This window comes from Mustela erminea, chromosome 19 (assembly GCF_009829155.1).
Source record: "Mustela erminea isolate mMusErm1 chromosome 19, mMusErm1.Pri, whole genome shotgun sequence".
NCBI lineage: Eukaryota > Metazoa > Chordata > Mammalia > Carnivora > Mustelidae > Mustela > Mustela erminea.
In genome coordinates this window covers 8,247,803-8,272,434 of record NC_045632.1, presented here as the reverse complement: position 1 = coordinate 8,272,434, position 24,632 = coordinate 8,247,803, and the positions used below count along the sequence as shown (strand labels likewise).

General features: G+C 43.9%; 2 protein-coding genes across 4 annotated transcripts in view; both read left to right on the top strand.

Moving 5' to 3' along the window:
• LOC116579132 (zinc finger protein 11-like) overlaps positions 1-24,632 on the top strand; it is a 1,039,038-nt gene that overhangs the window by 1,007,879 nt on the left and 6,527 nt on the right.
• LOC116579161 (putative protein ZNF720) lies at positions 28-23,735 on the top strand. 3 transcript variants are annotated; one of them, XM_032324153.1, is made up of 6 exons: positions 28-230; positions 11,733-11,859; positions 12,355-12,450; positions 15,191-15,272; positions 20,382-20,443; positions 23,532-23,735. In XM_032324153.1, the coding sequence occupies exons 1-6, from the start codon at positions 174-176 to the stop codon at positions 23,597-23,599; spliced, it is 492 nt and encodes a 163-aa protein (XP_032180044.1). In that variant the 5' UTR covers positions 28-173; the 3' UTR covers positions 23,600-23,735. The 3 variants fall into 3 exon arrangements, with proteins under 3 accessions (XP_032180044.1, XP_032180045.1, XP_032180046.1); XM_032324154.1 differs by lacking the exons at positions 15,191-15,272; positions 23,532-23,735 and adding an exon at positions 21,023-21,917; XM_032324155.1 differs by lacking the exons at positions 15,191-15,272; positions 20,382-20,443; positions 23,532-23,735 and having other exon boundaries at positions 12,355-13,090.

The following is a 24,632-nucleotide window of genomic DNA, read 5'->3' as shown; positions in this document are numbered from 1 at the left end:
CGCCATGGCGTATTTCCGGCAGACCCGGAAGCGGTTCTGGAGCCCTGGCGGTCTCCCTGTAGAAGGTCACTTTGTTTCTGCTTCAAGCTGTAGCGCGGCGGCACTCAGTCGGCCAAGGTCCGTACATGGGTGTGGGGGTGGTAGGATACTAATGGCCCCTGTGTTCTCCAGTCATGAGCCCGGATATCGGTCCTACACAATCCGAGGGCTGGGTCTCGCGTCCGTTGCAGGTAAAATCCCTGGGAGGCCATCCCTGCCCCCCTCTCCAGCTTTGGGGGGGGGACACCACCTGCCTCTTCGTTTCTCTGCTTGGTACCCTTGGCCCACCTTCCTCACGCACCCGGTGCCGTGTGAAAGTCCCCGTTAGTGGCCGGATGCCCCTCACGGGGGCGCCGTCCCTCCAGCGGCCGCCCCCCTGCCCGGTGTCCTCCCAGATCCTGGGCTTCTGTGCACCTCACCCTGTCTTGAGGCGCCACCCCCACAGCATCACGAAGGGCCTCTTTCGCCTGGGCTTCTGCTCACTGTTGTTACCCCTGCAGAAGGTGACAGGCTCGTGTCCCGTGACAAGCCGTGTTTGTTCCATCCCTAGGCTCATCCCATGCAGGGGATGTGCTAGTCGTGCTGTGGCTGGGGGACAGCTGTGCAACAGCCGCTTGATGTAAGAAAGTTGTTAGGGCCTGAAGTGACGGCCAAGAAATAATTCTTGAGACGTCTTAGTGCAAAAAGGTGATTTTATTACAGCACCGGGACAGGACTTATGGGCAGGACCTTTGCACTGGGGTCATGAGCGGTGGCCCATTATATACTTTCAAGTTGGGAGAGGATTAGGGATAGCGTAAGTCTCTAAGGAATTTCGGAAACAAGGTTTCCAGGATCTTGAGGGGGCTAGCTGTTAGGGGAAGGTCATTTATTACCATCTAATAAAACCTTGGTCATGAGACTCTTCCAGTGTATATCAGTGGGTCATATGCTTGGAGGATGATTGTTAACACATATCTTGGCGGGGTGGGGGTGGTGGGGACTAGGTTAGAGCTACAGGAAAATTCTAAAGGAGTTTTTATGTGTTAAAGTAGACGTGCAGGATCCAGGGGGTTGGGCTGGGATTGCCTTTTGCCCTTATCAGAGTATGAACATCAAGGCAGCTGAGTTCCTAGAGGAATGTTACTGCCTGTTTGAAGGACTTACCATTGGGCTGTAGTCAGTAAGAGCATTTAATAAGTTATCTTCTGCCTCGATTTCCCACATCACAGCGGAGGGCTGGGATCCGCATCTTTTGGGGTCCTAAACAAGCCAGGTTCTGCCATTCCCGCTGACAAAACTCAAAGGCAGAGAAACCAGTGGTGGTGAAAGAAAAAAAGGATTTGCTTCAGGGAGGCGGACAGTGGGAAGACATCAGAGTAGCCTCTCAAAGACTGTTCTCCAAACTATTGAAAATACTGCCAAGTTTCTAAGGAAAATGTAGGGCAAAGGTGGGTGGATGAGTAGTAGTGCAGGTAGGCAGTGGAAGTCTACGTGATGGCGTCTGTGAGTCAATCATTGGTGGGGACTGGCTGGCTCAGGGCCATTCTTTCCTTGAGGGGGTGGATTCACTTTCCCTCAGTATGATTTGCTCTCAGGATCTTCCACGTGAGCTGAGACTGGAACTGGAAAGAACCCAACCAGAAAGATTGAGGCCAAAATGGAGGCACCCAAAGTCCTCTTTTAGTGGCATGTGTACGGCCCCAGTGCCCCACTGGAAAGAGTATTCCCCATACAAGGGTTTTGGGGGGTTTTGTTTTTTGGGGGTTTTTTTTTTTTTTTGGTTTTTTGGTTTTTTGGTTTTGGGTTTATTCTGTTTTGTTTTGTTTTTCCTATCTTTGTATCCTCAAGTTTCATTTAAATTTGATTCCAATTTTTTTTTTAATTTCCAGTGTTTTTCCTTTAAATTGTATCACAGATGAGTTCTCAAGGGTTTTATAATAATTATATATTGAAAAGACTCTTAGTATCTGGTACATAGTTTTACACTATTTCATTGTGCACTTGCTAAACATACAGGAGTCCTAGTGCTGCTTTAACAAAGTACCACAAATAGGGATGCCTGGGTGGCTCAGTTGTTAAGCGTCTGCCTTCAGCTCAGGTCATGATCTCAGGGTCCTGGGATCAAGTCCCACAAGAGGCTCCTGCTCAGTAGAGAGCCTGCCTGTGTGCATTCTCTCTCTCTCTCGCAAATAAATAAGATATTTAAAAAAAAAAAATACCACAAATATGGTGGCCTAAAACAGAAATGTTAAAAAAAAAAAAAAAAGAAAGAAAGAAAGAGAAGCCAAAATAAAATAAAAACAAATGTATTGATTCCTAGTCCTGAGTGTGGAAGGTGTCTGCAAGGCCCTGTTCCCTCTGAAGCCTGTCGGGAAAAAAATCTTTCCTTGGTTCTTCTAGCTTTTTTTTTTTTTTTTTTTTTTTTTAAGATTTTATTTATATGCCAGAGAGAGAGAGTACACACAAGCAGGCAGAGAGGCAGGCAGAGGCAGCGAGAGAAGCAGGCACCCTGCCAAGCAAGGAGCCCGATGGGGGACTCAATCCCATGACCCTGGGATCAGGACCTGAGCCGAAGGCAGCAGCTTAACCAACTGAGCCACCCAGGCATCCCCTCCTCTAGCTTCTGGTCTTGGTGGGCAGTGTTTGACTTTCCCTGGCTTGTGGTGCATCACTCCAGTCCTTCATCTTCACAAGATGCATGTCTTTATATAGGGACACCTGTCATATTGAATTAGAGCTCTGTTCTACCCCAGGATAACCTCATCTTAACTCATTATATCAGCGATGACCACACTTCCAGTAAGATCACACTGAGGAAGCCAGGGGCAAAGGGGGTGTGGGTTAGGACTTAACAATATCTTCTCTGAGAAAAAGCACAGTTAAACTCATAATACTAAGGATATTGATGATCTCTTACATTAAGTCAAAAACTAATTTAACCAGACCATCTGATATGTTTAATGTTATGTTCTCCTTTGTGCAAATCTGGAAATGCCTCATAAGAAAGAGTCACAGTGTATTTGCTGATGGGAAATGCAACCCGTTTGATTTTTGTTTGCATTATTTTTTAATTACTGCTAGTAAAGCAGAAAGACTGATGTCACTGTGTTAAGGATTTGCTCTGTGTTCTTGTAGGGACACAAAGCAGGCTGCCCCCAAAAATGGCACATAAAAGTTGTTCTGAGCTAAAAGTAATAAAAACCCAGCAGATGCAGGAAGGGCCCTCTGCTTCCCATGTAACTGCCTAACACACATCAGAAAGATGAGCCTGCTGCAGGAAGACAGGTGTTAACCGAGGCCCCTCATCTGCCTGATGGAACAATCTTGTTTTTCCAAGCTTCTCTTTCACCTTGCCAAGGAGTCTTCTTCCCTGCCCCTCTCCTTAGCTCAAGTAAGCTTCGTGGTGCCTAGTTGTCTTTGGACTTGCATGTCTGAGTTCCACGGATGTACGCCTGTTTCGTGTCAATTTGATTCTTAAGGCCAGTGAGAGGGAACACAGGGCAGGGGAAGTTCTCCCTCCCTGACGTTCTCAATTCTCTTGTTTGTCTAACACTCGAAATACAGACTCTGCTGTTTCAGGTATGTAATCACGTCGCCCATGAATAATAACAGTTCTAGCCGCCTACTGTCCTTGTCTTGTTTCCACCTTTACCTGTTTCTCTGGGTCCCCGCTCAGGCATCCTGTGTGTAGTGAACGGGAAGAACCCAGACTGGGCCCCTAGTCCCAGACTCACTTTCACGAAAATGCTCTCAGTGTTGACTGCTGATCATAGTGTTTGCTGAAACTTTCTTGCTGAGATGTAATTTTAAATGATTTTACTACCAGTTATCTTGCTGATGGGTTAATTGTACTCAAATATGTTTTGCTTAAATCTGTTATTTTGAGGGGTGCCTGGTTGGCTCAGTGGGTTAAGCCTGCACCTTTGGCTCAGGTCATGACCCCAGGGACCTGGGATTCAGCTCAGCATCTGGCTCTCTGCCCAGCAGGGAGCCTGCTTCCCTTCCTCTCCCTGACTGCCTCTCTGCCTACTTGTGAACTCTGTCTGTCAAATAGATAAATAAAATCTTAAAAAAAAAAAAGTTAGAAATCTTTCTTCAAGGTTTGTCCTGTAATACAAATGGCATTATTACCTTCTGCTATGATGCCGAGTTATATGTGTGTGTGTCTGTGTATTCAAGAATCAATTAGATGGAGGACCTTTATTAGGAAAAGAGATGATCATGATGTGGGAAACCAAGGCAGAAGAAAACATACTAATATCCTTATACCCACAGGTCATTGACATGTCCTTGAAACAGGCAGACTGACATTCCTTCAAGGACTCAACTGCCATGATGTTAATAGGTTGCTAATGGGAAAAGACAATCCTGACCTGAACTCCCTAACCTCCAGCAGGATCCTATAAGTCTACTTTAACATATAACTTTTTTTTGGAAATACTTTTTTTTTCTTCTTTCTTTCTTTCTTTCTTTCTTTCTTTCTTTCTTTCTTTCTTTTTTTTCCTCTTAACCCTGCTAGCTACTTATTGGCAATCATCTCCCAAGCAGATGGCCCACCGAGACACATCAGAAGGGTCCCATGACTAAGCTTTTTTAGATGGTAATAAATGACCTTTTCCCAACTACTGCTAGCCCCCTCAAGGTCCTAAAACCTTGCTTCCAAAATTCCTTAGAGACTTCTGCTATTCCAAACTCCCTCCAACTTGAAAGTATGTAGTGGGCCATGCCTCATGACATAGTGCAGCTCTTTCTGCTCCCAGGTCCTGTCCCCATGCTTTCATAGAACACCTCTGGCACCAGAGACATCTCAAGAATCCTTTCCTTGCCATCAGCGTCAAACCCTAATGCTCTTTCCTACATGGATACTGGAGATTAACAGTTTATATCACAAAGAGTTGCCTACCTGTAACAGACACAAGAAAAAATGTTCATCATCATTAGCCTTCAAGGAGATTCAAGTCAAAACCACATTGGGATACCACCTTACACCAGTTAGAATGGCCAAAATTAACAAGACAGGAAACACCAAGTGTTGGAGAGGATGTGGAGAAAGGGGAATCCTCTTACACTGTTGGTGGGAATGCAAGTTGGTGCAGCCACGTTGGAAAACAGTGTGTGGAGATTCCTTGAGAAATTAAAAATAGAGCTTCCCTATGATCTTGCAATTGCACTCTTGGGTATTTACCCCAAAGATACAGACATAGTGAAAAGAAGGGCCATCTGTACCCCAATGTTCATAGCAGCCATGGCCACGGTCACCAAATGTGCAAAGAGCCAAGATGACCTTCAACACACGAATGGATAAAGAAGCTGTGGTCCATAGATACAATGGGATATTATGCCTCCATCAGAAAGGATGAATACCCAACTTTTGTATCAACATGGATGGGACTGGAGATTATGCTGAGTGAAATAAGTCAGCAGAGAGAGTCAATTATCATGTGGTTTCGCTTATTTGTGGAACATAAGGAAGGACATTAGGAGGAGAACACTAGGAGGACATTAGGTGAAGGAGTGAAGTGAATTGGGGGAAATCGGAGGGGGAGATGAAGCATGAGAGACTGTGGACTCTGAGAAAGGAACTGAGGGTTATGGCGGGGGATTGGGGGTTTGGTGAGTCTGGTGGTGGGTATTAAGGAGGGCATGGATTGTATGGAACACTGGGTGTGGTGCATAAATAATGAATCTTGGAACAATGGGGGAAAAAAAACTGCAAAAAAAAAAAAGAAAGAAAAGAAAAGTTGCCTTCCTTGAGGACAAACATTGTTTCATAAACATATCGTCTTTCCTTTCTCCTCTGAATATAATCCCTTCTTTGGAAATTCTAAATCGTACCTCCTCCTTCATAAGTCACAGTGACACAGAAGTGTCACCTCTTTGAGCCTCACCTTTCTCATTCATATACTTGTTTTTTTTTTTTTTTAAAGATGTTATTTATTTATTTGACAGAGAGAGATCACAAGTGGGCAGAGAGGCAGGCAGAGAGAGAGGAGGAAGCAGGCTCCCCGCTGAGCAGAGAGCCCGATGTGGGACTCGATCCCAGGACCCTGAGATCATGACCTGAGCCGAAGGCAGCGGCTTAACCCACTGAGCCACCCAGGCGCCCCAGAACTTGTTTTTTCTTGTGAAACTGTCTGACATCATTGAGAACAGCACAGGAAAAACAAATTTTCCTCTCCTCACATTCATTCTGTTGTGTGAACTGACCTCCACACTGTAGACCCAGAACAGAACATGCAGACAGAGCTGGGGAACAAGGGCAGTCAGAGCTTCATTGTTTTTCCTGCCAAGAAGGCCTCAGCAGATCAGGGCCATGAAACCTGCAGCCCACCCAGAGGAACGGGCTGGGGGGTTGTAGGGAAATACGGGATAATTGCCGATTTCCAGAGGAATTTGTCTGTGTTGCCAGCCATGTTCATCACGTCGTCAGGGTGGGGGTTTCTGAATCAAAGGGCTGAGAAGTGAGGAGAAGAGGTCTGTGGAGAAGGAAAAGGTTACGTATTTGGAAATGGAGTCTCACTGATGTGGGAAGCAGAGGCAGAAGAAAAATTACTCAATTTCCTTACCCACTGACAAGCCCTTCATATAATCAGAGTGACTCTCCTCTAGGGACTCAACAAACTCCACGTTCAGGCTTTGCTAAGGACAAAGGGCAATCCTAGCCTGACAGACCCCTTCCCCCAACCAGGATCCTGGAAGTCTACTGTAACTATTCCTTATAACTTTATCTCCAAATGCTCCAAGATACGTGCTGACATCATTCCCAAGCATACGGCCCACTGACATACATCTAAAGGGTCTCACAACAAAGGTTTTATTACCAATAATGAATAACCTTTTCCCCAATAATACCTAGCTCCTCAAGGTCCTGGAAACCTGGCTTCCAAAACTCCTTAGAGACTTACACCATCCCTGACCCCCTCCCAACTGGCGAGTATATAATGAACCACTCCTCACAGGCCCAGGGCAGCAGCTCTTTCTGCCCAAGGTCCTGTCCCTGTGCTTCAATAAGCCACCATTTTGCACCAAAAATGTCTAAAGAATCCTTTCTTGGTCATCAGCTCTGCACCTCACACACCAAATCTCACTTAATATTCTAAGAACCAGGTTCCTAATCAAAGGGCTGAGAAGCGAGAAGAGGTCTGTGGAGAAGAGAAAGGTTACTTATTTGGAAATGGAGTCTCACTGAAGCATTAATTGCTTTTATGTTTGTTCAACCTGATGCCTTCCAAGTGGTTTTCATTTCAGTGACCAAGACAGCTGTTTTAAGAAGACTACATAGTTTATAGCGAGAAACCACTCAGTCTTTTCTGGAATGGCTAAAATAAAGAAAAGCGACAACATCCAATTTTCCTGAGAATGCTGAGAATTAGAATTCTCATATCGCTGATGGGAAAGTAAAAAGAACATGCAGTGTGGAAGACTGTGTGTCAGGTCCTTATGAACAGAAACAGGTACTGGAGGGGAATATTTAGTCACCCAAAAATATGTCTCCTTGGCCTGAACATTATTTTCGGGTCAGTTATTTTGAATCAAGGAAGATAAAGGAAAAAACTCTGAAATCCTGTGTTTACTTTGAAAGAGACATTTGCATTTATATGTGTGTAAGCTGTCTCTCTCTGTGTAGCAGAAAGAGGGAGAAGGTGTCAGTCTCCAGAAACTCTGATGGTGGGAAGGCAGGGCTCAACTCTGCTCCCAGCCCCCCTGCTTGACCTGGTCACATCCCCAGTTCCCTCCCAGCAGGGTCACCTGTGGAGTTTCAGAAAGGATCTTCTCTGTGGGCCTCCCCCTCACTTTCTGTCAGTTGGTTTGGGCGAAAACAGCACTGTGGTGTTAATTAGGGGCTCAGGTGATTCTCCGGGAGGGCCGGGAGAGGGGTGGGGTTGGGTGGGAGCCTGAGGGCTTTTGGTGGTTTTCTGAGAGTAGATTTTCAGCTCTGGTCTTGGAGAGTTGACAAGGTCTCTGCTCCCTGAGTCTGGGACGGTCAGGTTCCAATGCTGATGCTGAAGGTATGAGTGGCAGTGGCAGGGGACCCCTCCCTCCCCACAAAGCAGGAGAGGAAAATGCAGGGATGGGTGTCCTCAGGGGAGCTCACAGTTTCTGAGCTGCTCCTCACGCAAAGGACTGGAAAGTTGGGCCTTTTCTGCATCTCTGAGTCCTGCCCGCGGGCGTGCTGTGTGAGGACAAGGAGCTCTGTTGCTGGATTTCAGGGCATTTTCTCCTGATGCAGCTGTGATTTTCCCCCAGATCCCTCATGAGGACGAAATCTAGAGGTGGAGGCGAAGACAGAAATGGCCGGTTCTCAGGTGAGCCTGGTGTCCCCGCGCAGCCATGTGCTCTGGTTCTCTGCAGACCCTCGCGTTTAGAAGCTGCAGATGTGGATGCCTTGAGTTCCGGTGCTTCTTGCTTCTACGTTTACCTGTTTTTAAGATCTGGTCAGAGTGATAACTCACAGTTAGGTCTTTAGAATGCTTCTCTATGTCCCAGAGCCTTCTGTCCTTTGTCCCCAACCTAGCTTCGATAGGGCATCAGCCGTTGTCACTTTGAATTAAGGTCTTGCGAGGAGTGACAATATTCCATTGGTGGCAGATCCAGAGGGGAAGGTGTCGAGTCCGAGAATCCTGTGGCTGATGAGGTCTGGTCCTGGGATGTCAGGGAGGGAAATCATTTCTCATTCGGGCTCGTCTGGATTCTCGATCAGCTGTGTGCAGCCGGGGAGGAAGGAAATGCAGACATAAGCTCAGTGGCTATGAGTCCAGAAAAACTTGGAAAGTTTTTATTCTAAAAATGGGTGTGTGTATCTCCATCTTTAGCACGTGAAAGAGATATTCTACTTAAAATGCACTAGGTGAGTGGCGCCTGGGTGGCTCAGTGGGTTAAGCCTCTGCCTTCGGCTCAGGTCATGGTCCCAGGGTGCTGGGATCGAGCCCTGCATCGTCTCTCTGCTCAGCGGGGAGCCTGCTTCCTCCTCTCTCTGCCTGCCTCTCTGCCTGTTTGTGATCTCTCTCTCTGTCCAATAAATAAATAAAATCTTTAAAAAAAAAATGCACTAGAGGAAGGTGCCTGGGGCCTCAGTCAACTAAGGTTGGACTGTTGATTGCCGCTCAGGTCAGGATCTCAGGGTCCTGGTCTGGTATCCCCGCTTCAGGCTCTGTGCCCAGAGGGGAGTCCCCTTGACATGCTTTTTATTCCTCTCCTGCCCTTCTCCATCTCCTCTAAAATATAAATCAGTCTTGGGGACCTAAGGTGGTTCAGTTGGTTAAGAGTCTGCTTTTTGCCTCAACCTCAGGTCGTTATCCTGGGGACTTGAGATCCAGACCCACATCAGGTTCCCAGGTCGGCAGGGATCCTGCTTCTTCCTCCCCCTCTGCTTTACTGCCTGTTTGTGGTCTCTCTCTTGCTCCTTTTGAAATAAATACAATAATTTTTTTTTTCAAAATTTTATTTATTGTGGTACTTGGGTGGCTCAGTGGGTTAAGCCTCTGCTTCCAGCTCTGGTCATGATCTCAGGGTCCTGGGGTCCAGCCCCACATCAGGCTCCCAGGTGGGCAGGGATCCTGCTTCTCTCTCTTCCTCTCCTGTTCTGCTACTTGTGCTCTCTCACTTGTCTCTTGTTGAAATAAATACAGTCTTTGTAAAAAGTTTTATTTGTAAGAAAAAGAGTGAGAACACAAATAGGCTGTGTTAGGGGCAGAGGTAGAAGGCTCCCCACTGAGTAAAGACACCCCCCCACCACCTCAATGTAGAAGGCCATCCCAGGACCTTGTGTCTTGGCCTGAGTAGAAGGCTGATGCCCACTGACTGAGCCACCCAGGTGCCCCTATAAATAGAATCTTTAAAGAAGATGAAAATAAAAATAAATCTTAAAAATTAAAAGAAAAGAAAGGCATAAAGTAGTTACTACTAGCACAGAGATGCTGTGCTATCTCAGTGTAATGTCTCTGTCAGTCAGACGTGGGTCCATGATTGGCTGGAAGCCCGTTCCGCAGGGCTGTTGGAATTCCCCTGAGGCAGGACAAAGGCTGCAGAAGTTTCCTGAATACCAGAGATGAGCAGGCAGGAGGGCACAGGAGAGCCTATCTGAAGGAGGGGGGGGTGTGTTTCTTAAAGCGGGAAAGAAGGTGAGGAGTTCTGGGGAATGAGGAACTTGCTCCTTTCTGCTCACTGTACCTGGTTGTCAGAAGCCAATTAGTTCCTTAGTCTCCTGGGAATTTTGAGGTGGGTCCCCTGATGGCCCTGTCTGAACTCAGCCAAGGGGACACAGGGGCCGTTCCTCGACTCCTTTGCTGAAGCCTGCTTGCCTAAAAGCAGCCTCTACAGAAGGAAAGTGTTTGATTTGTGTATGTATATCCACTGTATTTCCAAAATCAGATTTATATTCTGAAATCCTGTTTTCAGCCCAGTGGAGACTCCAGTGATGATGTGTCCTTTGATGTGCATTAGGCGCTGATAACGTTTGTTTCCATTCAGCTGATGGGAACTTCTTTTATTGGCTTGGTGCTGTCTGCCAGATCCTCCCCTGAAATGTTCCTATTTTCCTTCCTGTCATTTGTAAGGAACATAGGATACTGAGGAATATGCAGGAACTGTGGCATTTCAGGTGTAAACTTCTTTCTTCTGTGTTTCGCTTGCTTGTAGGTTCGTTCTTTCTTTCATTCTTTCTTTTATGCATTTTCTCAGTTGTGAGATGGAGAGAGCGCATGAATGAGGACAGGGAAAGAAGGAGAAGCAGATTCCCCATTGAGTGGGGAGCCCAACTGAGGGTTCCATCCCAGGAGTCTGGGATCATGACCTGAGCTGAAGGCAAACCCTGAGCAACTAAACTATCTGGTTCCCTCTTGCTTATAGTTTCTGAGGAGGAAAACAAAGTCAAAAGAGATGCGGATAAAATTCAATTTCCTTCAGCTTCCAATCTCTTGATAAATACCTGAGAAAGACAGAGTGGGACATTCCTCAGGGAACTCACAAATGTCTCAAGGTTAATGTTTTGTTGGATGCAAAAAACAGCCTTAGCTTGACAGTATACCTCCAGGATCTTGTAATTCCACTTTAACAGATGAAAATTCCTTTGGAAACTCCCTTGAACTCTTCCCTAAATGTAGCTTGGCCATGATCCTTCAAGCTTGTGGCTCTCTGGTAGATATCTGGAGGGTCTCCTGACTAAAGTGTTACTATACAGTGACTGGCCTCATCAAAACACCAGCTGGGAGGCCCTGAGGGTCCTGGAAACTGGCTTCCAAATTCCTAGAGCCTCCTGCTATCCCTCACCCCCTCCCCACCTGACAGCATAGAACCAGTCACTGCTCACAACCTTCCTCTTCCCTTGCATTAGGACCACAGTGTTTGTACTACAGGTATATCAACAATTCCTTCATCATTCACTCCAGAACCCCAATATTTCACATCAGAAACATGTCTAGAATTGCTTGACCATTGGTCCCTCTCCCACATCCCAACATTTTGCACTGGACAAGGAGGGCTGTCACCTCTGTGTCGTGGATAGAGTTGACTTCTGAGAGTGAAAGGAGTGAAAGTTCTCAACCAGGCAGCGCCCTGCCCCATAGGTTTTCTTTCTTCCCACACTCATATCACAGAGATGAAAAGGTCAGGTCTGGTTCTAGCTGCTGACACTAACTTCCTCTTCATTTTAGGGACCATCTTAGGGGCACACTTTGTCGATGGTTACTTGGTGACTGTGGTATTTGTTACAGGGACTGCTCACCTTCAGGGATGTGGCCATAGAATTCTCCAAGGAGGAGTGGGGATGCCTGACCCACACCCAGAGGCAACTGTACAAGGACGTGATGTTAGAGAACTATGGACATCTCCATTTCTTGGGTGAGGAAGACTCCTTCCAGGTTTCCAAAGCCCCACACAGGGTTTTGTCACTTCCTGTGAAGACTGCCTCTTGGGAGATTTCTCTTGGGATGACTGGATTCCAGATCCAGGCAGAAAGGGAAAAAAGTAGGGGTTTGTGGATGGAGAGACAAATCTTCATGATGTTTCCTTTTCAGCCTCAGCTCCTCCTTCCTCAAGGTAACATCATGGCTTGTGAAGATGAGTGGCAGTTCTCAACATTGAGTGACATAGAATAGTGCTGCTTACATCTGAGACTGAAATACACTTTTCTTATTATGTCTGCTACTTGGAAGTGGAGGTCAGGATGTGAACATTGGAAATGCCTTCGGTGTGTTCTAAATGGACTGTTGGGCAACAGCTGTTGGGAAACCATTTTCTAGAATTGTCCAACATCATCTCTTCTCTACTGAACATAAGACTCATGGAAAGTTAGAATTGGCAGCAATAGTCATTTTTCTTTTTCCTCATAAACAGGTCTCACTGTGTCAAAGCCAAACCTGATCATGTTTTTGGAGCAAGATAAGGAGCTCTGGGATGTGAAGAGAAAGGATACTGTAGCTCTCCATGCAGGTGGGTGGGAATGGGTGAGGCAGGTGACAGAGGGGACGTCCAAGTCTTAAGAAGGAAGGTAGACCTTCAGCTGCGGTTCGAGTAGCTCTCCCTGAAGGAATGTCAGTTGGAGACATGCCCAGTTTTATGTCTCTGTCTCTCTCAAAAGGACATCTGCTCTTCAACTAGGCTAAAGTCTTTGTAAATTCTGGTTCCTCATGAGACAAGTAGGGACATTGCTTCTCCCTCTCCTCGATGTATGCACAGTGGGGTTTGGTGCAGAAATTTTCAGAACACTGGAGACAGATTTCTAATGTTCTCTGCCTTGGCTTTCTAATGTTAGAGGCTTTAATATTAGTCTTAAACAAAACTGAGATTTAGTAATTTCATCAGATAACATAGCACCGCTCTAAAATGAGAAAATATACTGCTTTATTTCCCTTCAAGTGTTCTTTTTTCTTTCTTTTCTTTTCTTTCTTTCTTTTTTTTATTTTAAAACTATAGAAATGTCCACTCTTTGAGTTCTGTTCCTCAGTGGTCAAATAGTGCAATGTCTCCCTTTGTGTCTGAGAATTCCTACATAACAAATGCTATCAGGGAGCTAGCACATTTAGTACTTGGACTTGTAGCCTTTAATAAAGTTTTATTTATTATATCATTTGTTAATAATTGCATCATGACTCTGTCTTCTGTGAACTTCTCGTGACTTTGTCATGTGTGTTTGAAAGTGAAAACACACTTTCTGATTAGTTCTATATGTGATTTAGCTCTATATTTTGTACATCAAATGTCCTGATACGACATGCACATGTGCTTTTTAAGTAGTGAGTTAGACAATTAGTAAGATTCCCATATATTTTGTTTAAAAATTTTATTTGTTTGAGAGACGGAGAGAGAAAAAATGAGTAGGGAAAGGGCAAAAGGAGAGGGAGAAGCAACGTCCCTGCTGAACAGGGAGTCCTGGATCCAGAACCCTAAGCTCATGACCTGAACTGAAGGAAGCTGCTTAACTAATTGAGCCCCACAGGTACCCTGAATCCCCATGTTTGGAAAATCCTTTTTTTCAATAATGTGATGTTATTTCTGGGAAATTAATCTTGAGCTTTTCCTTCTAATTTTCTCAGAATCTATCAGAATTTAATCCCAAATATTAATTTCATATACAGTGTCTCTCAGCATATTTTTCAACTTCCATGGTGTTTATATACTGAGAAATGGAGAAGTTGTTTGTTTCCTCTGTCTTACAGAATGGATTATAGGGTTACATTTTGTGCAGGAGGGGAAATATATTAATAACGTAGTACTTTTCTTTCAAGCTTTTTAAGTGTTAAAAAATTTTCATTTACACCTTTTTTTTATAAAGGTTTTATTTATTTATTTGACAGAAAGAGATCACAAGTAGGCAGAGAGGCAGGCAGAGAGAGAGGAAGGGAAGCAAGTTCCCTGCTGAGCAGAGAGCCTGATGCGGGGCTCGATCCCAGGACCCTTGGATCATGACCTGAGCTGAAAACAGAGGCTTTAACCCACTGAGCCATCCAGGTGCCCCTCACTTACAGCTTTCTATAATTGATTTTAATGAGAATTCTTTACGATGTTATAGTTCATGAATACATGCCAATCAAATGCTTGTTTTTCATGGGCACATGGACACAGTTTTAAATCATGGTTATATGGAAGTTTTCCTTTTCTGTCATCCATCAGTGTTTTATTTAGAATTTCTTGGGTTGAGTTTTGTCTTACTCTAATTTGTAATTTCCTAATAATGTGCCTCTTGTGTCTGGCTCATACCACCATATTCGTTAGTTGTGGATTTGGTCTTACCTGTGTGTGTTGTTATAGGAAGGGAATTTTCAGCTCAGTATATTTTAAGACCATGTGAGCATAACTCAAAAAAAAAAAATGATCTTTGTGTTTTTTGCCAGTAAATTTTGTAAATCTTGTGTTTGTATGTCACACATACATACTGTGTGACCCCTACTTTTTCTCTCCTAGGTAGTGGTCAGTGAATGTTGTACCTTGTCTAGGTGAGTTGTCATCAACATAGAATTCATTTCACCTTGTTTTTGTGGGTGAATTTTTATTCTCTCTGCATGAGAGAAAGACTGTTTTGAATTCAAAGTAATTTTCAAACATTTTATACTTCTGTATCATGTTTTGGTATGAAATATGAAAGATATCTTTTGTCTGTAATTGTAAGATGAATACCCATGATATGCCTTGGTACCTTTCTCATTGCCTTTTGTGTCTTCTGGGAGTATTTTCCTTGTGATTTCCTTAGAGATTCCTTAAAACAACATTGTTATAAAACAGTTTAAAACTCAGTACCAATACCATAAAGAATTCTTCTTCCTGTCTTTACCCCTGCACCCCCCCCACTTTGATACTACAAATTCTTTTATGTTGTGTACTTTATGACCTACATTTGTGATTTTAATACTTTAACAAAGTATTAAACAAACAAAAACAAAAACAAAGCTCTGTAGCAGAAATAAACGTGACTGGTATCTCATTACAACACTACAGGTTTGTGTAATTGTCTACATATTTCTGCTCAGTGGAGAGCTCTGTGTTCTTGTGTGGTTGCAGGTTCTGGGTAGAATCCTTTTATTTCATCTAGAGAGTGTTTCTTTAATGGTTCTTGTAGGACAGGTCTACTGGTAAATGTAGAGGGGTCTTTACTTGAGAATGTCTTCATTTCTATGTCTGCGGAAAAGAGTTTTGCCGGGTAAAGTATTCTTGGTGGTATTTTTTGATCTTTCAGTACCGGAGTGCATTATGCTGGCCCCATTCTTGTTGGGACTGCTGGGATCCCACTACTACTCTTCTAGGAGCTCTTGCACAAGGTGAAGTGCATTTGCCTTGCTGTTTCAAAAGTCTCTTTTCATCTGTGGTGTTTGATGGTTTATCAGTCTTCCCATCCTTTGTATGTGGTCTGCTGTATATACCATAGTTTTATAAGGAAGTAATTTGAGGGGCACCTGGGTGGCTCAGTGGGTTAAAGCCTCTGCTTTTGTCTCAGGTCATGATCTCAGGGTCCTAGGATCGAGCCTTACATCAGGCTCTCTGCTCATCAGGGAGCCTGCTTCTTTCTTCTCTCTCTCTGCCTGCCTCTCTGTCTACTTGTGATTTCTCTCTGTCAAATAAATAAATAAAATCTTTAAAAAAAATTTTTTTAAAAAGGAAGTAATTTGAGGAAATAAAATATTCAGGCAGTCATAGTGCAAAGACATTTACTGTGGTGCACTAGATTTATTAAGATAAACTTATCTGTTGCAAGTGGACTGTTACTTATGAAAAGCACGTTATTCAGTGGTCGATTGTATTTGTTAGTAGACCTGAAAGGATTCAGGGGCAGATGGATCTCTAGAGAGGGACAGTTATTTTCAGTGTGATTCGTTTTTTCTTTTGACTCTATTAGTACATGTAGATGGATGTCCAAAGAAAGCCAGAGTAGCAGAAAATTCATGAGATAAACCAGCCTTTTATCTTTTGTTTATACTGCTTTGGTATCAGGGTATGCTGACCTCACAGAATGGTTTTGAGTGTATTTCTCTATTTCAGTAAGTATAAATTTCTTTTTTATTGCTAAGATTTTGGTAAGGATTGCCATGAATGGTTTTTGTAAATGTTAGTTTCTTTTTGTTGTACTGAACTAATGCCCAGGGTTTCTACCTAACAAGTGCTAATTGAACAAAGTCACTAAAAATATAATGATATGGCCTAGTCAGAGAATTCTCAGGGACTCTCAATAAAATTTTATCCTGTATGTTTCTCCAGTTGTTCTGTGAGCATAGAGAACACATGCAGAGTTTTAGGGTTTTGATATGCACAGAATGCAATGTGTTATATTAAGCTAAAGACAGATTTTGGGGTCAGAGAACTAACTAGGAAGAAGCACGTGTACATACATATGTGTGGGTACCTGTATCTTCAGAAGGAAAAGGAATCCTGTGTGTGTGTGTGTGTGTGTGTGTGTGTGTGTGTGTCCCTAACACTAATGTGACCACAAGCACAGGGGGTTTCTGAGAGGGATGACTTTTTTTTTTTTTAATATTTTATTTATTTATTTATTTGACTGACAGAGATCACAAGTAGGGAGTGGCAGGGAGAGAGAGAGAGAGAGAGAGCGGGACAGAAGGAAGCAGGCTCCCTGCTGAGCTGAGAACTTGATGCAGGGCCTGATCCCAGCACCCTGAGATCATGACCTGAGCCAAAGGCAGGGGCTTAACCCACTGAGCCACACAGGCGCCCCTGAGAGGGACTTCTGTGGGGATAACTCAGATTGACCTGTGACTTCATTCCTGCAGAGGTTGTGCAGATGGGCCTGGGTCAGAATCACTGGGAGCAGTTACAATTCTTGGATCCCTATGGCTAACCTTACACTACTATGTCAGTAGCTGTGGGGTGCAGCCCCCCACCTTTCTTTTCTTACCTAGTCTCGGGTGGCTGTCTGGGGACTAGACCTTGAGAACCTGTATCTGGCGACACATTCATAGTTGGGTTCTTCAGGGAAGGTAGTAGCCTGTGGGTAATGTAGTGAGATACTCAGGTGTGTAGTCTTGGGTCTCCAGGTGTGAATGTGGACTCCTGTGTGTTGGGCCTTTCCTGTATTGTTCCTTGGATGCCTGACCTTTGTGTCTACTTCTGAGTAGTCAGCCTGGAAACCACTCAGGCTATATATGTGTGGTGTGGACTGGAATGTTGACTTTGAAGTGTCCTTTCATGGAAGCTGTTCTGTGTGAGGACAGCTGCGTGAACCATTGAGTGTCCAGGAGGAAAGAGAATCCAAACCTGGGTCACCTTCTAGAAGGGCCTCTTTCTCCTTTGTCCATATGCCTCATGTTCCTATGTAGGGCAGCCAGATTCAAACCCTGCTCTACCAATAGGGGCTCACTATACCTTCCTTTATCTACATCATTTCTTTCAAAATAAATAAATGAAAAAAAAATAATTTCTTTCAGTACAAGGAAAATAGTGTTAGCTCTAAACCATAGAATCCAGAGCATTGAATACATTAAGAGCAGATTCAATAACCGTGGGACATACATTGTATGCAGTATGCAGAGGAACATGTCAGATGCTCGTGAATATTTGGATTTTCTTTTTAATGATAAAAAGTAGCCCACAAGTCATGTTTCATGGTGAATCATCTCTGAAAATGAATATTGAACCCTGTTTAAAAAAAAAAAAAAAAAACCCTGTGTGCATTTGAAACGTGAGAGTATCTGTCTGATGCCAATTTTCATTGGAATCCTTTGAAATTGTGGTTTTATTTGCAGTCATCTAAATGTAGCCAACTGTTTGGCATTCCTTCTAGAGGTATCCCATGGACCTCAGCAGCTTCTGCTGTAAAACATGTGCGATCATTTTGAATATACACTTATTCTCTATGAGCACAGAGGGCTAGACATCTGTCTATGGACATGTGTGGACTCCTGAGTGCCTCCAAAACCTATGCTGGCAACTCTGTGATCAGCCAGGGCCAGAGGTGATGCTGAACATGTGGTGGGATCGAAGGCCATTCTCTGTTGCTGGGCAGGACCATAGGCTGGGCTCAGAGGCTGCCCAGGTTCACTGAAGAAGCTCCCTGCTCATGCAGAGTAAGAGCTTATGCTCAATGCTTGGTCCATGCTGCTGGCTTGGTTTTCTTCCCAGAGGCCTGTTAGAGAGGCTATGAGGTTGTCTATGGTCTCTGTTCAGGCTTCCAGTGGAGCAGGATTGGAGGCTAGGATCAACCATGGGAAGTGACTTAGAACTTGCATGGCTACCCAGACAGAGAACAGAGAATGTTCTAGTTCAAAGCGTTGGCTGGACACCCAAGTCAGTCACAGCTGCTGACAAATCTCCTTAGCCAGGTAGGTTCATCTCCTCCCTGCAAGTGGGCAGATTCCCATGGATCTCTGATTCGTTGCCACTACAAGTTGGAGCACTGTCTGGTCTGACAGCTCTACGATCTGAGCACTGGTTGCTGTAAGCCCTGTCCAACTTCTCCGTGTCTATAGGGTCCCCAGTGGTCCAGCACCACAGATTCCCCCAGGGATCCCCGTGAGGTGAGCTCTCACTGGGCCACCCAGAGAGTGGTTTGCCCTTTGGGGAATGCTGGATGTCCACTCTGGGCTGTCATTTTCTTTGTGGAGCCATTGTAGTTCCTTCAGGTCCCTCTTAGTGGCACACTTTGCTGGCCCAGGGAAGGCGTACTGGGATGCACGTGAAATTGCTCCTGTTACCCTTCTAGAGGTGTCCTTCTTGGTCTCTGGGGTCCCGGGGTGCATCAGCCTATGCTTTTGTATTGAGAATCATGCATTGGTGTCTCATGTGAACAGATGTTTGTTGAGCGAAGGTGGAACTACTTTTTCACTATCTTCATGAGGTCCTCACTCTGTGAGGAACAGTCTTCTCTTCTCCTGGGGCTAAAAACAGTTGTTTCCCTGTATACATGTATTTGTGGGTATTTTTTTTTTATATGTGTGTATGAATTTGCACATATACATGCTTGATATCCAAGAGGTAGTATGTTTAAATCATGATTTTTTTGATATTGAAACATAACCCTAACAGAGACAAATGCCTTTCGTGTTAATGATTATTCTGTGAGATATGTCTGTTGCCATGCTGCTTATTTGATTGCTTATCACCACATGGGTTGTTTCTTCTTCCGTCTCTTTAAATTTGATCATCCAGTTTTTTATTTATAGATAAAGGAAAAATTTCAGTTTCTGCGTTGTCCCCATTTTGACAGCTTATGTGATTTTGATGTTTGGCTCCTGGTTCATACATGATCATACCATGTCCTACTTTTATCTGCTTTGTTGCTAGTGGTGTTTGTCTCTATTACTACAGAGTTGGGCACTAACTGTTGGCCAATCTCTTTTTCAAAGTGTCTAGTGAGTTCTTGTCCTCATTTTTTTCTGTTATGCCTTTGTCTTCAGTCTTTGTAGTTCTCCATGTATCATGAGAATGTGTCCTTTGTATCCTTTCTAACTCTATTTCTCTCTCTCGAACTTGGGATACAGAGATGTTTTTAATTCTTTTTGTAATCTTTTTCTTCATTTCACCATTCATGGTTGGTGTGTTGTTGTTGTTGTTTTCTTCCTCTTAGCAATTTTTTCTTATACCATACCCCAGAGATCGAGTCCTTATATTTATCAGTCAGAAATGTAGTAGAAACTGATGTGCTCTGTGGTTTCCTTAGTGTCTGGGGTTTCCTAATTTTTTCTCCCTACATGGCTAACAAAATGAAATGTCCTCTGAAAAAGTTGAACCATGTTTTCTTTTCTTTTTCCTTTTTTTAAAAAGATTTTATTTATTTATTTGACAGAGATCACATATAGGCAGAGAGGCAGGCAGAGAGAGAAGGGGAAGCAGGCTCCCCAGTGAGTAAGAGAGCCCAATGCAAGGCTTTATCCCAGGACCCTAAGATCATGAGCTGAGCTGAAGACAGAGGCTTTAACCCACTGAGCCACCCAGGCGCCCCTGAACTATGTTTTCTTTTCATTTCCTTACACAGATCAGTTTTTCTACAGACTTTACTTACTTATTTGTGTGAGAGAGAGAGAATGAACACAAGGTCAGGGGAGGGCCAGAGACAGAGTGACAAGCAGACTCCCCACTGAGCAGGGAGTCCCAGGCAGGGCTCTATCCCAGGACCCTGCATCAGGATCCAGTTTTTAGGCAGAAGCTTAACTGACTGAGCCACCCAGGCTTCCCTACACAAGTCGTGTCTTGATATGCATTCACATGGCCAAGATCTTCGATGCTGACTTCTCCGTTGACTTATCTCTGTCTTCCTCCTCTAGCGGTGTTCTTCAGTCTCCCAGGCCCACACACCCAATGTCAGTTCTGGTGTCATCGATCTTCCGTGGGCCTGTGTGCTCAGATGAATGATGATTCCTCTATTCCCACAGCAGATACGCCTCCAGGAGCTGCGAAATGCCATAATCTTTGTCTTGCAGGCTGTCCCTGCAATCCTGGCAACCTGATCGATGTACCATTGTCTCTCTTTACTTCACTGGAGGTAGGATAAGTTCTACAACTTTTATTGCCAAACAGGTGAGCATAGGCAACTCATTGTCCATTGTCTGTAATGGAGTCGCACCCACACTGACAGCTTTTGGATGAAATATTTCTGCCATGATGTTGGATGCACACTTCATTTTTAGGTTTACAGAGTAGCCAGGGATGTGTCTTTGGTGGTACCATGTGCATCTTAGGTATCTTCCAGAGCTTTGCAATTGGCCCTATGGCCGATGGTTGGAAAATCTTAAAGTCAAACCTTCCAGGCACATTGACTTTGTGACCTACCCTGCATGTAACTGTATATCACTCCCAGATGAGCAGCAAAAGATCACGAAGGAAAATGTATTGGTTACTGTTGTGGATACCTGCATGGAATCACAGATGTGACTTATATAGTATTATCAATATTCCTTGAAGTCATGTGATGACCTCATGATCTGCACAGGTGTTTCCTTGATTGATGTTTTAGTTGTAATTTTCATTCCACTCATATTTGGTAGTATAGTGATGGCATCTTGATTGTGGGTAGCGGACAGATGAGTTTATTGTATTGGAAAACAGATGTTTCTTTTCATAGCTGAAGATTGGACATATACGCTAGGTGTTCCTTGAAGATACTGGGGTTTCCTATGCTCAGAGTGTCCAACATAAACCAACCGCATGTGCAGTGCGTCCCTGTATGAGTTGGGGGTGAGCAGCTGGCCAGTGTCACTAGTGTGATGAAGATGTTTATGATGTTTGCTATGTCATGAGCCATAAGACACTTGGACTTTGACCTGGGAACCTCTTGTCTTCTGCCCATATTGGAACACTGTTACATACCAATGGGTTACAATATGGAATGTGTGTCATCTTGGAAGTTTTATATTTATTGAGATTATCCATGGACTTTATTCAAAACAAAATAGATGTTCATAGGTCTGTTTCTTGTTTGTTCATTTACATTGTTGTTTTGATTGTACATATAAGTGAATATGTATGGTATTTGTCTTTGAATCTCTGACTTAGTTCACATCACATAATTACTTCTGGGTCAAACCTCATTATCGCAAATGCAAGACACAATGAAAAAAGCATAAAGAGACACACAAATACAATGTATAGCCTGAATGTTACCAGTGTGGAATGGAGAAGGATGATGGGCATCATGACGAAGTGGGAATGGGAACTAGAGGCTTCCATGGGTGAAAAGAATACAGGCAACTCCTCCAATGGTATTTTCATAGCATATTATGGTGCCAGATGGTAGTTACTTGTGGTGAGCATAGTAGAACCTACAGAGTTGTCGAATCCCCATGTTCTACACCTGAACTAATGGAACATTGTCCATTATACATTAATAGAAAAGAAATCAAGATGGATACTGAGAGGCATATGCCTATGTAGATTAAACTAGTGTCTTAAGAAGTTGCAGGTAGGGTGCCTGGGTGGTTGACTGGGTTAAGCCTCTGCCTTCAGATCAGGTCATGATATCAGGGTTCTGAGATTGAGCCCCACGTTGGGCTCTTTGCTCAGCGGGGAGCCTGCTTCCCCCTCCCTCTCTGTCTGCCTCTCTCTCTCTCTCTGTGTCAAATAAATTTAAAAATCTTAAAAAAAAAAAAAGATTTGCAGCTAGAGAAAACTAACCCTACTCTTCCAAGGAAGCTACTCCTACGTATTCATATAAGGATAAAGTCCTAGGAAAGCAAATTGATCTGTACAACAGTAGAGATAAAGTTTCCTTAATATAGAAGGGAGGGGACAGGGAATGAGAAGCATGTGCCCAGCAGTGTGAAGAAGTGAGCCGGAAGACCAAGAAGAGCCTGTGGTCCTCATAGGCTGAGCAGCCACGAGGGTACATGGAAAAACAGTCATTTCTGTGAGAGCTTTTTTTTTTTTTCCTTTTTTTAAACATGGTTTTGTTTTTTTCAGTGTTCCAAGATGCATTATTTATGCACCACACCCAGTGCTCCATAAAATACGTGTCCTCCTTAATACCCACCACCAGGCTCTCCCAAACCCCCACCTCACTCCCCTCCAAAACCCTCAGCTTGTTTCTTAGAGTCTGCCAGCTCTCATGGTTCACCTCCCACTCCGATTCCCACCAGCTCACTTCTCTCCATCTGCCAATGTCCTCCGTATTATTCCTTATGCCCCACAAATAAGTGAAACCATATGATACTTGACTCTCTCTGCTTGACTTAACTTCACTCAGCATAATCATCTCCAGTCCTGTCCATGTTGATAAAAGTTGGGTTTTCATTATTTCTGATAGAGGCATAATATCCCATTGTATATATGAACCATATTATCTTTAAAAAAAAAATTTAACATATCATGTGTTATTAGCCCCAGAGGTACAGGTCTGTGAATCACTAGGCTTACATACTTCACAGTACTTCTGTGAGAGCTTCTTAAGTCTGTTTCCTTGAGTGTGGTCTCTCTCATCTCTCCCCATTTAAGAGTGTGTAGTAATGGCCACAGTTTTCAGGATGGCTTTTCTGTGTAAGTGTATTCTTTGGAGAAGACCAGAAAGTATAACCAACTTTTATAAAGTGCTCATTTTCACCAAAGTCAGTTTCTTTTTTTTTTTAAAGATTTATTTATTTATTAGACACAGAGAGATCACAAGTAGAAAGAGAGGGAGAAGTAGGCCCCCCACCGAGCAGAGAGCCGGATGTGGGACTTGATCCCAGGACCCTGAGATCTTGACCTGAGCCGAAGGGAGAGGCTTAACCCACTGAGCCACTCAGGCCCCCCACCAAAGTCAGTTTTCAGGAGGAAGCCTAGGTGGAAAGAAGTGATCCTGTAGCCTGAAGCCATGAGTATTAGGAAAAAATGCAGGGGAAACCTGAAATTCATAAAGGCCATGGACGCAGTGGGGTCCAAGCTACAAAATCCAGGGTTGCAGCCAGAAGCAGATTGCACCTGCATTTCTCATGAAAGAGGGAGCTATTTCTGTGAATACGGTGGCGTGGTGAATTGAAGAAACAAAAATAAGAGGAGGTCCAGAGAAAATTTTACAGGGGTAGTAGAGTTGGCTTGAATGAAGAGGGAAGGGAAGGGAAGGTCTCCATGCTCACCTCTATGCTCTTCCCGCTTTTTAGGAACCTTTGAAACTCTTTATCGTGATTCAGTTGTGGAGTTCTGTGGGAAGCATGCATTGTCAATGTAAGACATCAGTGGCATATTTGTGAAAAGTAGAAACTCAGACCTCACCCAAACATCCAAATCAGAATATGGGGGCGCCTGGGTGGCTCAGTGGGTTAAGGCCTCTGCCTTTGGCTCAGGTCATGATTCCAGGGTCCTGGGATCGAGCTCCGCATCAGGCTGTCTGCTTAGCAGGGAGCCTGCTTCTGCCTCTCTCTGCCTGCCTCTCTGCCTACTTGTGATCTCTGTCAAATAAATAAATAAAATCTTTAAAAAAAATCAGAATATGAATTTTAATAGTCTCTCCAGTTCATTGTCATACACATTAACACTGGAGACGTGCACATCTAGCTCAGCCAGACTCTTCCATTATTCTACTCCTGATGTCATGTCTATAGGACATTAGTTTGATATCTGTGCCTTGTATGCTATAAGTCAGGATATATGCTCTTCACTTCCCAGATTATTTTGGGTAAGGGTTATCCCATGACATCACATAATGTTAGGATGGATTTTGATCTTTGTGCAAAAATGACATTGGCATTTTGTAGAGATTGCATTTTCTGTAGGTCACATCAAGATTTATTGTGTTTCAGTTATTCCAGTGAAAGAACATGGATGTGTTTCGTAGTTATTCATTCTTTGAATCCAGCACAGTATATTACACTTTTCATCGTTTCTGGTTTGACCTCTACCATTATGTTAAATTGGAATCATTTTGTTGGGGGGAAGGGGGTTTGCTCTAAATGTATGATATCTCTGTTTGGGAGTTGTTCTTTGTTGTGTAGAAACAAAACTAATTTTTATGTGTTGATTTGCGTACCAGCTTTATAAAATCCATATGAGTTTTAACAGGATTAACACAATAAGGATTCCCAGGAGAAGCAAGGGCAGTGGAATAGGAGGATCCTAGACTCATGTGTCCTGTCATGAGCACCACTAGGCAACTGTCAGGTCCTCCTGAATGCCCCAGACATTGGGCTGAGGAGTGACAGGACAAACTCTCCAAGTAAGAGGCAGAAGAGGCCATGTGGAAGATGGCAGATTGTGTGGAGACA